The sequence below is a fragment of the Echinops telfairi genome, unplaced genomic scaffold (genome assembly GCF_000313985.2).
Source record: "Echinops telfairi isolate 266 unplaced genomic scaffold, ASM31398v2 ScPeMD7_2291;HRSCAF=2852, whole genome shotgun sequence".
Classification (NCBI taxonomy): Eukaryota; Metazoa; Chordata; class Mammalia; order Afrosoricida; family Tenrecidae; genus Echinops; species Echinops telfairi.
The window spans coordinates 47,631,650-47,647,280 of record NW_022106189.1 but is presented as its reverse complement, the minus strand read 5'-3'; the positions used below and the strand labels follow the sequence as shown (position 1 = coordinate 47,647,280).

The following is a 15,631-nucleotide window of genomic DNA, read 5'->3' as shown; positions in this document are numbered from 1 at the left end:
CCCGCCCCCCCCGCAGCTCTTGTCCTGCGTGTTCGTGGAGCAGATGCAAAGCAGCTTCTGCTGGGTCATCCAGCTCTTCAGCCTCGTGTGCACCGTCAAGGGCTACTACGACCGTGAGTGGGGGCCAGGGGGCGCATGGGGGGACACACGCACACAGCTGTGCAGAGACACACGCAGTCCCTGCATGCTGCACGCGTGAGACATGTGTCACACAGCACATGCCGCCTGCACCTGTCACAGGGTACACACGATACATGCAGCACAACAGACTGCACACACGTGTCAGGGGCGTGTGCTATTCACGTGATGCTCACAGGCCGCACACAGCAGATGCCACAGCACAGGTCATGGGGCATGCATGTGGCACACGTGTGTGGTTCATCTGCAGCATGCACACAACCCCCTATGTGCACACGGCACACACACATGCACAGCACACTGCATGCATGGTGTCATGTGCACAGCCATGTGCCTGAGTCCTGGCTCCTGTGCTGCAGCTAAGGCGATGGCCAGCAAGGACCAGGACTGCCTGCTGCCCGTGGAGGAGGCGGGCATCATGTGGGATGGCGTCTGCTTCCTCTTCCTGCTGCTGCAGCGGCGCGTCTTCCTCAGCAGCTACTTTCTGCACGTGGCCGCCAACCTCCAGGCCACCGCCCTGCAGGCCTCCAGGTGCACCCGGCCCCCTGACCTTCCATGCCGCTGGGCCCCACCAGCAGTTGGGGGTGGGGAGGTGGGGCGCAGCCTCTCAGAGCCCACAGTGAGGCCTTTGCCTAGGCCTCCCACCTTCTACCCTCAGGAGCCCCCACAGCGACTGGCCGCCTGCCTGCTGTCCTGCCCCAGATGGGGCATGGCGAGGGAGAGTGTGGCTGCTCACACTGTGCTGGGGGAGGGGTGTGTCAGATGGTCAAGTGACCCCTGGGCTCAGGAGAGAGGGGTGTGAGCCTACCCAGAACACACGGGGCCTCAGGTGACCCCAGGTTGGGGGCTGAGGGGGTCCCATGGGATGGAAATTAGGAGTTTGGGGGGCCTTGAGGTGGGCAGTATAGCTGGATGAAGCCCCCCATTCTGATGCCTGCCCCCACACAGGGGCTTCGCCCTGTACCATGCGGCCAGCCTCAAGAGCATTGCCACCCACCGCAGGGCGGAGGAGAAGTCCCTGGCCCAGCTGAAACGACAGTAGGTACCCGGCCCACTCCCCTGTGTGTGCTGCTGCGAGCAGGGCCCCTCACTCAGTCTCCACTCCCGCCCCTCAGGATGGAGCGTATCCGTGCCAAGCAGGAGAAGCACCGGCAGGGCCGAGTGGGCCCTGAGGACCTGGGGGACCCAGGTGAGGGCCAGGAGCACCCGACCTGTGCACGACGTCCAGCTTCCGGCTTGTCTGCTGTAGCCGGCGTCACCACGTGGCCACCCATTGCCCGGGGCACTGCGTCTGCATGTCCACGTCTGCCTAGGAACTCTGTCTGTCCCCATCTGCTCCCACCACACTGCTTACTACCCATTCATGCCTGCCTGTTCTGCCCCTCCACAGGGCCCGGCAGTCCAGGGGGCATCTCTCCGCCACGGAGACAGTGGTGGCGGCCCTGGCTGGACCATGCCACAGGTACACGCCCCTGGCCTGCCTGACCAGCGCCCCTGCCCCCAGCATTCTCAGCCACACCTCTCTGAACTCCCAGCCCCTTCAATGAGGCCCCCCTGTGCATGTGCTCACAAGCTGGGACGCCCCGCCGGCCAGACCCCATCGACTTGTGGGACGGGCCAAGTCACCTGCCCACCGCCCCTTCCCTGCTCTCAGCGCTGCCCTCCTTGTCCGGTGTCTTGTCCATGCTGTGTCCTGTCCCTGAAGTCCCTGAGAGGCCTTGGGTGTGCTGGACTGAGGCCCAGGGGTGGGGGGTGGGGGTGGAGGGGGAAGCCTGCTGTGTGGGCGCTTGGTGGGCAGGGGGAAAACTGAGAGTGGTCCTCACCCTCTCCGCCCTACAGTGATCCACTCGGGGGATTACTTCCTGTTCGAGTCAGACAGTGAGGAGGAGGAGGAGGAGGCCCAGTCCGAGGAGGCCCGGCCGTCAGCACAGAGTGCCTTCCAGGTGAGGGAGCCTACAGCCCTGCCCTCCTCTCCCTGCACAGGCTGCCCGGGCAGGTCTCAGTCGTGGACTTGCACTGGGCACCTTGGCTGAGGCAGGTGGCAGTCTAGGGGTCCATTGCCCTTAATCCTGCCCTGCCCTCAGATGGCATACCAGGCATGGGTGACCAATGCCCAGACTGTCCTGCGGCAGCGGCAACAGGAGCAGACACAGGCACAGGCACGGCAGGTGCCCAGGGGTGAGTCCGTGTGGCCAGCCTGGTGGCCGCGGAGGTGGGGGTGGGGGTGGGGTTGTTGCCATGGTCTCCAGGCCTGACCACGCACTGTGCCCAGGAGGTAGCCCCAGCCAGGAGGTGGAGCAAGCTGAGGGCCTGGAGGACGAGGCCGCAGGTGTGTGAGCAGTGGACTCCAGGGTGGGGGTGGGCTGGGGGGAAGTAGACGCAGAGTCAGCCCCTCCTCCCCGGCCCCCCAGGCCGCAGCCACGTGATGCAGCGGGTGGTGAGCACGGTGCAGTTCCTGTGGGTGCTGGGCCAGGCTCTGGTGGACGGGCTGACGCGCTGGCTACAGGACTTCACTCGGCACCACCGTACCATGAGTGACGTGCTGCGGGCTGAATGCTACATCCTCACGCAGGAGCTGCTGCGGGTGAGCACCCACCCATTCCACCAACCTAGCACACGCCCTCCCCTCCCTGTCCTCCCCTCCCCTCATGACACCCTCCTGTGGCCGTGGCCGCAGGGCGGAGAGGTGCACCGGGGAGTCCTGGACCAGCTGTACACCAGTGAGGAGGAAGAGGAGGAGGAGGAGGAGCTGCCCAGCCCCACTGGCCCCAGCACAGCATCAAGGCAGGTGCATAGAGGCTGCAGGAGGAAAGCCTGCCCCGGGGACTCTGACCCTGGAACCTGCATCTCTCCCTCCTGGGAGCTCCTGCCAGCCTCACAGACGGTCCCCAACCCTGGGCCCATGTGACCCCTCCCCCTCCCCTCTTGTCCACAGTGGACTCGGGGCTGAGGAGCCACTGAGCAGCGCCCCTGAGGACACCAGCAGCCCCCTGACCACAGGCTACAGCAGCCGCTGCAGCAGCCAGGAGGGAGTGGCCGCCCCTGCCAGCCCTGAGGTCCCGCCCTCCCGCTGGGGCTCTCGGGAGCTTCTGGCCGGCAGGCGTTCTCGGAGGCGCACAGCCAGCGAGCTGCTGTTCAACAGGTGGGGACGGGGCTCGGGGCTAAGCCCTGCGCGCCACACACCCGGGGGACCGAGCCTGGTGGTGTAGCCAGCCCTTGTGGTCCACGCCCCCCATCCCCCTGCCTCCCTTGTGGCCTGCCCTCCACTGCCCAGCGTCACTGCCTGCACCCCCAGTCTCCCAGCCCCTGTGGCCCGCCCATGCCACTGTGGGACTCCCCCAGTGTGGCCCAGCCGCCACATTGCCTGCCACCCACCCTGCAGGCGACTGCGCATCCCGGAGCTGGAGGAGGCGGAGCGGTTCGCGGCGGGGCGCGGCCGGGCGCTGCGGCTGCTGCTGGCCGGGTACGAGTGCGTGGCCGCCCACTCGGAGCTGCTCTGCTACTTCGTCATCGTCCTCAACCACATGGTCACCGCCTCGGCCGCCTCCCTGGTGTTGCCCGTGCTGGTCTTCCTGTGGGCCATGCTGTCCATCCCCAGGCCCAGCAAGCGCTTCTGGATGACCGCCATCGTCTTCACCGAGGTGGGCAGGCGCCTCGGGCTGAGGCGGGGTCTGCAGGAGTGGGGGGCGGGGCTGCCTTCTGAGCGCCCCAATCTCCCGCGCAGGTCACTGTGGTCACCAAGTACCTCTTCCAGTTCGGCTTCTTCCCCTGGAACAGCTACGCGGTGCTGCGGCGGCACGAGAACAAGCCCTACTTCCCGCCGCGCATCCTGGGCCTGGAGAAGAGCGACGGCTTCCTGCACTACGACCTGGTGCAGCTCGTGGCGCTCTTCTTCCACCGCTCGCAGCTGCTGGTGCGTGCACACGCGCGAGTGCCCGCCAAGTGTTGGGGAACGACAGGGGTGCCTACCTCACCTCCACTACACCTCCAGCAGCCCACCATTCCCAGCTGCTGGTGCGTGCGTGCGTGCGTGTGCGCGCGCATGTGTGTGCGCCCCCGTGCCCACCGAGTGTGGCCGGGCAGCAGCCGGCCAGGTGGGGTGGGCCCTCCTCACCTCCACTACACCTGTTGCACCCAGTGGTGCTCTCTTCTTCCACTGATCCCAGCTGCTGGTCCTTGGGCAGGCCCAGCTGGTCTGTGGGGGGGTGGCAGGGCAGGCTCCCCTCACCCGCCCCTCCTGCTCTGGCAGTGCTACGGCCTCTGGGACCACGAGGAGGACTCGCTGCCCAAGGAGCCGGACCCCAGCGGAGAGAAGGAGACAGCTGCTGGGGAGGAGCCGCCTGCCCAGTTAGAGCCAGAGCTGGCAGGAGCCCCTCTGGAGGATGATGCCCAGCTTGAAGCCAGGGCTCCATCTGAAGAGGGGGCCCCGGAGCCCGAGGTGCAGCTCAAGACCCCCAGCCTGAGGCACATCAGTCTACGCTTCCGGAGAAAGTGGGGGCGCCCAGCTGGCAGCCCCGTCCCCCCAGCCCATCGTAAGTCAGGGTCTACCTCCCTGACTGCCCTCCACCCCAGCCTGGGGCCTGTCCTCCCTGGCCCACTACAAATCCTGGTCCGCCCTTACTGTGTGCTGTCAGCCTGCACCCCGTCTCTAGGAGGCAGACAAGGCAGGGGCCCATTGCACAGCTGAGGCACCAAGGCCAGGCCCTCTCGGGAGCCTGGGCTGCCGAGGACAGTGGCACTGTGGCTGGTGCCCTAGTCTGAGGGGCTGCGGGGGGCTGGCCCTGAGCTCCGTCAGTGAGAGCCACTTCCCATAGGAGCTGAGGCTGCAGACCAGGAGGAGGAAGCTGAAGCCAAGATCCCTGAGAGAGCCAAGCGGCCGAACCCATCACGGGAGAGGGTGAAGGCGGCCGGGCTGCGGCTGCAGGGCTTCTGCGTGTCCCTGTGAGTGACACTGCCCAGAGGCGGCCTAGTGTGGGGGTGGCGGAGGGGGCCTGGGCTGGACGGCCAGAGGCGGAGGGGGCCTGAGCTGGACGGCCACCTGCAGGGCCCAGAGTGTGTTCCAGCCCCTGCGCCGCTTCTTCCACGACATCCTGCACACCAAGTACCGCGCAGCCACCGACGTGTACGTGCTCATGTTCCTGGCCGACGTCGTGGACTTCATCATCATCATCTTCGGCTTCTGGGCCTTTGGGGTGAGTGGAACCCCTGGGTCGCTGCAGGCTAGAAGGGACACACTGCCAGTCCCCGCGAATGACCTGCATGCTCTCCCTCGGTCTGCAGAAGCACTCAGCGGCCACGGACATCACGTCCTCGCTGTCAGATGACCAGGTACCCGAGGCCTTCCTGGTGATGCTGCTGATCCAGTTCAGCACCATGGTAGTGGACCGTGCCCTCTACCTGCGCAAGACCGTGTTGGGCAAGCTGGCCTTCCAGGTGGTGCTGGTGCTGGCCATCCACCTGTGGATGTTCTTCATCTTGCCCGCTGTCACAGAGAGGTATGGGGCGCCGGGGCAGGGAGGGCCGGCAGGGAGGCGACGCCCTGAGTGGCCCACCTCCCTGCAGGATGTTCAGCCAGAACGCAGTGGCTCAGCTGTGGTACTTCGTGAAGTGCGTGTACTTCGCGCTGTCTGCCTACCAGATCCGCTGCGGCTACCCCACCCGCATCCTGGGCAATTTCCTCACCAAGAAGTACAACCACCTCAACCTCTTCCTCTTCCAGGGGTGAGTGGGGGCTGGGCTGTGGGGGGCCAGAGCCCTGGGTACCCCCTTGCCTCCCCAAGCCTTGCCTGACTGGGGCCTGTGCTGGGCCAGGTTCCGGCTGGTACCCTTCCTGGTGGAGCTGCGGGCGGTGATGGACTGGGTGTGGACAGACACCACGCTGTCCCTGTCTAACTGGATGTGCGTGGAGGACATCTATGCCAACATCTTCATCATCAAGTGCAGCCGAGAGACCGAGAAGGTAAGGCGGCCAGCGCCATCCAGGCCTCCTGCAGGCTCTCAGCAGCCCTCCCAGAGCTAGACAGACACAGCGGGCCTCAGGTGGCTCTCCCAGGACCTGTGCTCAAGGCAGGGGTGCTTGGCCAAGGTCGTTCGTTTGTGACAATTGAGAACTCGGACACCACATGGCTCAACTGGGTAAAGCTCAGTGGCTCTTCATGCTGTCCCAGCACTAACACCTGTCCCCAAACACCCTGCCCCTCTGTCGTCAGCCCTCCCGCTCCCACCACCAAGTGTCCGGTCTGTGTGGACCTGTCTGCACTTCTCTGCACGCCTCGTGTGAGTGGAGTCACCGGCCCGGCCCCGGTGACCGGCTCCTTTTGTGTAGTGTGCATTCAGGGCTCACCTGTGCTGCCTTAGGTGCTCAGACTTTCACCTGCTCTCGGACTGACTGGAGGCTGGGCCCTGCTTTCTTTAGCCGGTCACCAGCCACTGGGTATCTGGGCGGCCTCTGTCTTGACTCCGAGGTCTCATGCTGCTTTGAACAATGGCCTATGTTTCTGCATGGACATGTGTCTCCTCTGGGGTAGACAACAAGCTTCCGTCTGCTTTCTGCACACAGTGGGTCTGCAGGTGCTGGCGTGGGGGTATCTGTGCCCGATCTCCTCTGGCTTCCCCAGTGCCACAAGGCAGGCAGCAGGCAGGTCTCCAGCTCCCATCCTTTGTTACCCTCTGACCCCAGCTGTTCCTCCTACGCCGCTCGGCTCTATGCTGCGGCCAATCCTTTGTTGGCCACGCAGAACTTCAGACAAACTCAACACGAAGGGGGATTATTAGGGGAGCTAACGGGTCATGATCAGCAGACAGTGAGAACACAGTCATTTGTCCCTCGCAATACCCCTCCTCTGCCCGCAGCCAAGGCTCTTTGGATCCTCAGCCTCTCAGCCGCGTGGGCCCTTGGCCTTTGCCTCCATGGGCCAGGAAGCCAGGCACTGCTTGTCGCTCTGTCCACAGTTGCGTAGCCTCAGCACCACTCCTCAGGGTCTCTGGCCACGGTGTCTGATGCGTCTGGTCTGGGCAGCCTCTGCCACTCCTGACAGTTCTTGGACAAGGTGCTTTTCCGAAGGCCCGAGGAGTCTGTGTGTCCTGGCGGCTCTTACACACCAAGGAAAGGCTTTGATCGCGGAGTGGCTTATCTGTCAGCCAATCATACCAAGGAAAATGAAGGATAATATCGTACACAGCCTCTAGTAGTCTTAAAGATGCCTCCCAGGAAACAAGGTTGTGTGGCTTGGTTCACACCCTCTACTTAGGTCAGGACTTAATCCTGTAAACCACTAGCCTTCCCACGGGGGAAAGATGAGGCTTTCTACTCCCATCAGGAGGTATGGGCTTAGAAACTCATGGGGGTTCTGAGTCAGACGACTCGATGGCAGTGATTTGGTTAATCGTGTAGCCGAGATTGCCCTCCAAAATGGGGTCACGGCCACTGGTGTGGAGTCCAGGTGTAACCATCATTGACACATAGCAGTTATGACCTGAAAGGGCACATTAATTGGCTTCATCTCAGGTTCAAATCCACCAGCTGTTCCACAGGAGGAAGGCAGTGCAGTCTGCTTCCATGACAAGTGCAGCATCACTATGGGTTAGGGCCAACTTGTGGCAGGGGCTTGTCTCATGTTCTGAGGCATGCTCAGACTGTTTCCGCAGGGGCCAAACATTCATACATTCCCCCAGCAATGGGGGTGGCGGGACGAGAATGCCAACACTTCCACCTGCTCACCAACAGTTACTATCATTGTCACTGTGTTGGAAGCGGTGGAATGGACTCTCCCCATGATGCCTAGCCAGGCTGAGGATCATTTCAGGTGCCTGTTGGCCCTTTGGGGGTCTTCCATGGAGACAAGTCCGGCTGGGTTTTATTACCCATTCTTTAAACTGGGTTGTCTACTTCTCAACAAGGCATGAGTTCTGGATACTAGGATCTTAGCTGATGTCTGACTTCACAGAACACATCTCCTGTCTATGGAGTAGCTCGTCACTTGATTAATGGTGTCTGCTGAAGTGCAAGTTTTTAATTTGAGGCTACCCCATGTATCTCTTCTTCCCCTGTGGTTGCCTGTGTCTTGGAGGGTCTGTCTTAAAAAAAAAAAACACCTTTGCCTCACCCAAGGTCATGGAGATTTGCCCCTGTTGCCTTCTAAGAGTTTTATAGTTTCAGCTCTCTCGGGTGGCTCACCGTGCGAGGTAGGGGGTCTGGTAGCTTCTCTTCTGCACGTGGAGATCTGCAGTCTCGGCGCCATCTGGTGGCGAGGAAGCTCCTTCCCTCACTGAATGGTCTTGCAGCCTTGTTCAATGATGGGCCCCAGGTGTGCCGGGCCCCTCTTGGATTTTCCTCTGTCACCCTTGCACGAGTGCACGCCATGCCGTTGTGAACACGATTACTCTGACGTGAGTTCCGACTGCAGGCTAAGGCTTGAGATGTGGGGCCATCGGCTGAGCCAGAGCCCTGGACAGTGAGGGTCTGGGAGTGACAGGGAGGTTGGCCACCGGCACTGGTGTGGCCAGGGAGGAGGCTGAGCTGAGCTGGCCCCGCCTCCGCCCTCCTCCCCTCCTCTCAGAAGTACCCGCAGCCCAAGGGGCAGAAGAAGAAGAAGATCGTCAAGTACGGCATGGGCGGCCTCATCATCCTCTTCCTCATCGCCATCATTTGGTTCCCGCTGCTCTTCATGTCCCTGGTGCGCTCCGTGGTGGGCGTGGTCAACCAGCCCATCGACGTCACCGTCACCCTCAAGCTGGGCGGCTACGAGGTGAGAGAGGGCTGGGCCCTGGCCACGGTGGGCGTGGGAGGGGGTGGGGCGGAGGCGTGCTAGCATCCGCTCACTTCGCTGCCCCTGCGCGCAGCCCCTGTTCACCATGAGCGCCCAGCAGCCGTCCATCACGCCCTTCACCGCCCAGGCCTACGAGGAGCTATCCAGGCAGTTTGACCCCAACCCTGTGAGCGCCCACCCAGGCTGGGGGTGGGGCGGAGAAGCCTGCCCACTCCCTTAGGCCGGGACCAGAGCTGAGGCATGTCCATCCCCGCCTGCAGCTGGCCATGCAGTTCATCAGCCAGTACAGCCCCGAGGACATCGTCACGGCCCAGATCGAGGGCAGCTCTGGGGCGCTGTGGCGCATCAGCCCGCCCAGCCGCACGCAGATGAAGCGGGAGCTCTACAATGGCACGGCAGACATCACCTTGCGCCTCACCTGGAACTTCCAGAGGTAGCGCTCGTGCAGGGCAGGGCGGGGCTCAGCCTGGCCTGGAGGGGTGGGCCCAGATCAGGGGCGGGGCTCAGCCTCCTACTGAAGGGCCAAGAATGATCTGGGATGGGGCTCACCCTTTCCCTGGAGGAGCAGGGCTTGACTGGGGCTAACCTTCTCCCTAGTTGGGTGGAGGGCCCATGGGTAAGACTGGCCAGGCTGGGGGCGAGGCTCACCTTGCGGCTGGCCCCCAGGGACCTGGCCAAGGGCGGCACGGTGGAGTACACCAACGAGAAGCACACCCTGGACCTGGCTCCCAATAGCACAGCGCGGCGGAAGCTGGCCAGCCTGCTGGAGGGCACCGTGGAACAGTCTGTGTGAGTGGGCGCTGTCTCCCCAGTTGGCGGGCCGGGGCACGGGGGCAGGGCTTGAGCCAACTGCTTCCTCCCACAGGGTCATCCCCAACCTTTTTCCCAAATACATTCGCGCCCCCAACGGGCCTGAAGCCAACCCGGTGAAGCAGCTACAGCCCAGTGAGTGGGGGTCGTGGAGGGACAGGGGTGGAAGGGTGGCCTGAAGGCGAGGCGAGGCAAGCCAGGGCTGACCACGCCCACCCATAGATGAGGAGGCTGACTTCCTGGACGTGCGCATCCAGCTGCGCAGGGAGCGCGTGGGTGCAGGGTCCGACGGCTTCCTCGAGTGGTGGGTCGTGCAGCTGCAGGACTGCCAGGCCGACTGCAACCTGCTGCCCATGGTCATCTTCAGCGACAAGGTCAGCCCGCCCAGCCTCGGCTTCCTGGCGGGCTATGGGATCATGGGCCTATACATGTCCATCGTGCTGGTCATCGGCAAGTTCGTGCGCGGCTTCTTCAGTGAGATCTCGCACTCCATCATGTTCGAGGAGCTGCCGTGCGTGGACCGCATCCTCAAGCTCTGCCAGGACATCTTCCTGGTGCGGGAGACCGGCGAGCTGGAGCTGGAGGAGGAGCTGTACGCCAAGCTCATCTTCCTGTACCGCTCGCCCGAGACCATGATCAAGTGGACCCGCGAGCGTGACTAGGCGCCCCTGCCGCCGCCCGGACAGTGAAGGTGCGCTGCACCGCACCAAGGGACCCGGGGAGGGGGCTCCAGGGCCCCACGCCCTGCTGCTGCTGCTGCTGCTGCCACAGAAGGGAGGTCCACACCCACGCCCTTCCCCATGCGTACTGTAGGTTTTTTAATTAAAACATCTTTATTTATACAAATGAGGGGCCCACACTTCGGGGCTGCTCTGGTCGCTGCCTGGCGTGAGCTGGGTGTGGCAGCCAGGCACTTGGGGAGGGTGCTGGGCCAGCAAAATCCTGGGCATCTCCACCCCGGACACAGTGACCGTTGAGGGACTTGGTCCAGGACTCAGCTCAGGCCCGTCTCCAGCTCCTCCTCACTGTCCTCAATCAGAAACTCCTGGATCTCCTGGGTGACCTGGGCCCTGTAGGATTTCCGGCTGGGGTAAGGCTGAGCTAGAGGCCACTGCCCAGGGGCCTTGAGTTTTCCCAGCTGGGGTGAGGCCAAGCTAGAAGCCCCCACCAGCCCTGTGGAACATGCCATGTACCTGTGGCTGCGGAGCTGAGCCTCAGACAGGATATAGGGTGGGAGGGGGTCCAGAGAGGACTGCAACCAAAGAGCCAAGTGGCTAGGTGAGGGCGTGCAGAGCTGGGTTCTGGCCAAGGAGCTGCCCGTCACTATGGGGGACACTCACCAGGTCCTTCATGTTCACACGGCAGCCGTAACACAGCTGCTCCAGGACATGGGGTCGGGGCCCCTCCCTAGGGAGGGAAGACAGGTGTGCCCTGTGCTCGGCCATCAGTGAGCTGGGTGTGCGGGGGCAACACGGTGGGGACGGGCAGTGGGGTGGGGAGGGATGTACCTCTGGCTGGGTCCAGTCTCCCTGCAGCAGCTCTGGTCTCTGCCAAGTGCTGGTGGGCCACCGGGTGCTGTGGGCATCTCAGCCTGTGGGTTGGGGGGCTGCCTCTGAGGCAGGACTAGGGTGGCCTGGGCCCCAAAAGCAGTGGCACTGTCTGTAAGCAGAGACAGGCCTTGAGTAGGGAGTGGGGGAAGGGGACGGCTAGGGCTATTGGACTGAGACTGGGGCCTGCCTGTCCCCCTGCCTGTGTAAGGCTCCCAGGGGACCAGGGGCAGACCCGCGTCCACCCCCAGGCCAAGTGCAGACCCGCACAGTCGACGTCCAGTGTGCACAGGCACAGGAGACAGTGGGGGCTGGAGTGGCTGGGGGCCTGGCCGGCTCGGGGGGCCTTGACTAGCTTCTCACTTGTCCTGCAGCCAGAGAGAGAGGTGAGGTGACCATCGGTGAGGACCACACCCAGCAGGTGCCCACCCCCAGTCTGCCCCACGGACCTGTACACAGTGCTGACGGTGGAGGGGAACTGGGCCTGCAGCTGCAGCACAAAGGCCTCCATCAGTCGGTGGATACTGGCTTTCTCAGGGGCCTGCAGAGCGCAGAGACCCCGTGGGAGGGCAGCCCTATGTGAAGGGTGGGGCCCAGGCTAAAGGGAGCAGTGTCCCTGACAGGTCCCCTCTCTACACAGCACCAACCAGTGCCCCCAAACATACCTTGGTGCTGATGGTTGGCGTGAGTACGGTGGGGACCGTGAACAGGCGGTTGTAGAAGGCCACCTCCTTCAGGGTGTGCTCCCGCATGGGCCGGACCACCACCACATCACCGTGCCGCTCGTCCGAGAAGCCCTGGGGGACAAGCTCCTGATGACACCCTGCCGGCGGCCGGGCCCCTCATCCCCCTAGCCACCCCTCCCCCCGCATCTGCAGTTGGGAACCAGACTCCACAGGGTGGAGGGAAAGGGGGACCAAGCAGCAGCCTGATCCTGCTCACCGTGTCCCAGGCCAAGAAAGCCCCTCGGCCCAGTGCCAGGTTGGTCAGGAGCTTGATGGCCAGGCGAGTGCAGCTGTCCCCCATCATCACCTTGGAGTAGCCGTGGGTCCGGGCCACATGCAGGAGCAGATGGGTCCTGGGGGCCAGAGCATGCAGGGCTTCAGTGCGGGCAGGACCCTGAGGGACAGGAGCCAGGGGCCAGGGCCTGGTGGGCAAAGCTCACCGCAGGGTCTGCAGAAGCTCCTCCTTGGCGGTCAGTGTCCTCACGGAGCTGAAGAGTCTGACCAGAGCTTCAGTCTGGGCAGCTGGGGGTGGCCTGACTGGGCCCTGGGGGCTGGGTTGGCCCTCCCTCAAGACCGGGCTGGGGCTGTCACTGGCACCCTGTGTCCCCAGTACTTGCTGCCGTTGGATGAAACCATTCACAGCCTCCTTGTAGGCCCCATCCCCTGCAGCTGGCTCCTGGGAAAGGTGCCTCAGCACGGATGGGGGCAGGCCAAACACCTTCCACCCAAAGGGAGTGTCAGAGACCAGAGGAAACAGCCAGGCTCACCCTCCCTCCTCCCCTGACGCCTGCGTACCTCCTCCAGGGCAACACTGTGCCAAGGCAGGCCGGCAGAGTGCAGGGTGGCCTGCACCTCAGCCAGGGTCTCTGCGCGGTCCTCAGGGCTCCGGCCACAGGCTGCTCCCTCTGCCGGCAAGCAGGAGATCAGGGAGGATCAGGAGAGCATAGCTTCCTAGCCAGCTTCTCCTAGGTCCCCGAGCTCCCCCACCACAGGAGGACCCCTGGGGTCAACCCCCCCACCCCAGAGCACAGAGTTATGAAAGTCTTGGGGGGAACATCTACACACTTGGCAATCGGTTTCTACCATGGCCCAGGGAGAGGCACATCACTGGCCAGGGTCCCCCACTCCTCTGGGACAACAGAGAGTCCAAGGTGGCAGTGCTGCCTGTCCACTCAGCAAGAATTCCCAGGCCAGTACAGAGGCCATGCCCACAGGAACACTGTCCAACGGAGGGCAGGTCTGCTGCGGAAGCAGCCAGCATGGGGAGAGCCTGGGCCATGCCTACCTTCCACATAGACCACTCCAGGCAGGAAACGGAGTTGCTTGGCTGAATTTCGACTCAGTCCCTGGGGGGAGAGGTGGCCAGGGGCTCAGCTGGACTGGAGTCCATGGCTTAGTGTCTCTGGGCTGTCTCCGGAGCCACATGGCATGCACCCCCTAACCAGCCTGCCTGGCCTCAGTCAGCGTTGAGAGCAGGTGCAGGGGATCGTGAAGCCTTGCCTGGCCCACAAAGCCACTCAGTCAGGGTTGGCTGCTGGACACCCAAGACGAAGAACAAACTCGCTGCCATCAAGTTGATGCCAACTCACAAGGACCGCACAGGACAGGGCAGAAATGCCCTTGTTGTTTCTCGAGACTGTAAATCTTTACAGGGGTAGAAAGCCCCCTTTTTCCCATGGAGTGCCTAGTGGCTTTGAACTGCTAACCTTGCCGGATCTTAGCTCAATGCATAACCACTATGCCAGCAGAGCTCCCGGGGCACCCAAACTCGCCTGCAAGCGTCTACCTGCCTTATCTACCGTCTGGGACCCAAAGGGAAGGTGTCTTCAAGAGCAGCCTGGGCCTCATACCTAGAGTGTACACAGGGAGTGAGTGACAGGGCTGCACTGAGCAGGGGGATCCCTAGAAGGCTCCTCTTTACTCTCCTGACACCCCACCCCTGGCAGCTTCTGCGCTGGAACCCAACTCCATACAGCCCAGCCAGGAGGGCAGGGCAGGTGCACGTACCTCCAGGACTTGCCAGAGCATGGAGCTGGACGAGGGCCCACCCGACCAGGCCAAGAGGACCTGAGGGGAGAGGAACACAGTGTCTCCCAGGAGCACAGGGCACACAGATGGGGCAAGCTGGCCACTTGCGGAGCCAAAGCCCTGTGGGGCTGACACTGGGAGCCACCGCTCACTCCCCTAGAAAAGGGGGTGCCCCCAGTCACGGGCTCACCTTCTCTCCCGGGAAGATGAGCCTGTTCTTCCCAAGTACAGCTCTGAACTTGTGGACGTAGTAGGCCTTGAAGCAGTCCCTGCAACGCAGACCCCGCCGGCTGTGTCCAAAGACCAGGCAGGCAACAGCCATCACCCACCCCCTCCAGGCACCAAGACAAAAAGGTTTCCCATCTGGCCAGCAGGGTGGGCATCTCATCACTCCCTCCTCAGCAGGATCTCTTTAAAAAGCCAGGTAGGAACCCCGTTTGCTGACCCCGTGGCAGCAGGGGTCAACTGTGCACAGGCCAACTCTCCACAGCTCCGAGCCCCTGGGCTGCACCAGACATGGACAGCCCTGCAGTCAGCAAGCCACCAGGCATTAATTAAAGGGTCAAGATGGGAGGGGGATCTTCCTGTTCTTAGTAACCCTGGACCAAGTGGAAATGACCAGATGAAGTAAGAGATGACACACGGCCGCCAGAGACAAAGGCCTCTGGGGACAGGTCTCTGGAAGTCTAGAGCTCCCTCCCTCACAGAGAAGAGGAAGGCATCTAGCTAAAGGCATCAGGGAGTTTAGTGACTGTACTCAAGATCTGCCTCTCTGTGCTCAAAGGTCCGTCTCCACTTTCAACTCTTCCCCAAAGCTCCATGCAACACCCTCCAGTCACCTAGTCCAGGACTACACTGGGAGACATAAGCCAAGCAGGAGCCATGTGTCCCTAGTGCTCTGTGACCCCGGGATCAGCAGGGCTAGCATGGGACTCAGAAATCCCCGAAAGTGTTGGGAAAGCAGGCACAGGTGGCCAGCCTCACCTGCAGAAGGCATCACCTGCCCGGATCACCACCACTGGTTCTGCCTCCTTGCACTTTACACATTTCCGCTGCCCGCGAGGGAGCCTGAAGGGGACAGAAGGGAGCACACTCTGGTTGGTTTCCAGGAGACAGGGTCTTCCACACCTTATCCACACAGCTGGATTAGGGGGAAAGTACTGTGTGTTTTGGGAGTGGGGGGTGAGGGGGCCGGGAAGCCAGACCGAAGGACTTGTCCAAGGCACCAACCTAAAGACCAAAGGGCCGGGGAGCTGTTTGGCTCGGAAAGGCAGGCTCAGGGGCACATAGGCCTCTCTGGGGTCTTTCACGGAAGAGCGAGAACGCCCTCTGCTGGCCCTGGAGGGTCGGAGTGGAAAAGACGGGTAGAAACAGCCTTTTCCCCGGGGAAGCAGCTGAGAGACCGCCGGGCTGTCCCTCGGCCTCGGAGCGCTGGCGAGTGGACGAGCCTGACAGCCCTTCCCGGCGCAGCAGGGCGGATGCCAGTCTCCACCCCCGGTGCGGGGCAGCCTGTGGGTCCCTTCCGCGCGCGAAGGCCAGAGGGGACAGGCCGCCAGCTCTTACCCGGGCAGCGGCCCCAGGGGCGCCGGCTCGCGGTAGTCCTCGCCCACCTGGC

General features: G+C 63.0%; 2 protein-coding genes across 4 annotated transcripts in view; one reads left to right on the top strand and one right to left on the bottom strand.

Moving 5' to 3' along the window:
- PIEZO1 (piezo type mechanosensitive ion channel component 1) overlaps positions 1-10,562 on the top strand; it is a gene marked incomplete at its 5' end in the record, with an annotated part of 25,801 nt that extends 15,239 nt beyond the window's left edge. The window contains 25 exon segments of the mRNA XM_045293620.1: positions 17-113; positions 498-669; positions 1,087-1,176; positions 1,254-1,327; positions 1,529-1,600; positions 1,978-2,081; positions 2,223-2,316; positions 2,411-2,467; positions 2,550-2,722; positions 2,816-2,922; positions 3,074-3,280; positions 3,521-3,779; positions 3,863-4,051; positions 4,388-4,670; positions 4,953-5,079; positions 5,183-5,330; positions 5,419-5,633; positions 5,701-5,859; positions 5,950-6,097; positions 8,697-8,885; positions 8,980-9,072; positions 9,167-9,339; positions 9,573-9,695; positions 9,772-9,851; positions 9,939-10,562. Coding sequence (XP_045149555.1) covers positions 17-113; positions 498-669; positions 1,087-1,176; positions 1,254-1,327; positions 1,529-1,600; positions 1,978-2,081; positions 2,223-2,316; positions 2,411-2,467; positions 2,550-2,722; positions 2,816-2,922; positions 3,074-3,280; positions 3,521-3,779; positions 3,863-4,051; positions 4,388-4,670; positions 4,953-5,079; positions 5,183-5,330; positions 5,419-5,633; positions 5,701-5,859; positions 5,950-6,097; positions 8,697-8,885; positions 8,980-9,072; positions 9,167-9,339; positions 9,573-9,695; positions 9,772-9,851; positions 9,939-10,378 — 3,873 coding nt within the window.
- Positions 10,527-15,625, bottom strand: CTU2 (cytosolic thiouridylase subunit 2). Of its 3 annotated transcripts, none has more exons than XM_045293622.1 (15): positions 15,580-15,625; positions 15,001-15,084; positions 14,207-14,285; positions 13,996-14,055; positions 13,274-13,334; positions 12,784-12,893; positions 12,429-12,706; positions 12,206-12,341; positions 11,929-12,060; positions 11,713-11,804; positions 11,528-11,631; positions 11,225-11,375; positions 11,057-11,147; positions 10,910-10,968; positions 10,527-10,786 (listed from the first exon to the last, which is right to left on the bottom strand). In XM_045293622.1, the coding sequence occupies exons 4-15, from the start codon at positions 14,014-14,016 to the stop codon at positions 10,711-10,713; spliced, it is 1,311 nt and encodes a 436-aa protein (XP_045149557.1). In that variant the 5' UTR covers positions 14,017-14,055; positions 14,207-14,285; positions 15,001-15,084; positions 15,580-15,625; the 3' UTR covers positions 10,527-10,710. The 3 variants fall into 3 exon arrangements, with proteins under 3 accessions (XP_045149557.1, XP_045149556.1, XP_004704796.1); XM_045293621.1 differs by lacking the exon at positions 15,580-15,625 and adding an exon at positions 15,247-15,286; XM_004704739.2 differs by lacking the exons at positions 15,001-15,084; positions 15,580-15,625 and having other exon boundaries at positions 11,057-11,123; positions 14,207-14,279.
- Positions 15,626-15,631: the final 6 nt, after the last annotated feature.

What these genes read in the sequence shown, in the direction of transcription:
- CTU2 (XM_045293622.1), bottom strand. Translation starts at nt 14,016, where the DNA reads ATGCTCTGGCAAGTCCTGGAG. An exon ending in ACAGTGTTGCCCTGGAGGAG is followed by an intron (nt 12,707 to 12,783) that starts GTACGCAGGCGT and finishes TTTGGGTGGAAG; the next exon opens with GTGTTTGGCCTGCCCCCATC. An exon ending in GAGCTTCTGCAGACCCTGCG is followed by an intron (nt 12,342 to 12,428) that starts GTGAGCTTTGCC and finishes TCTGGCCCCCAG; the next exon opens with GACCCATCTGCTCCTGCATG.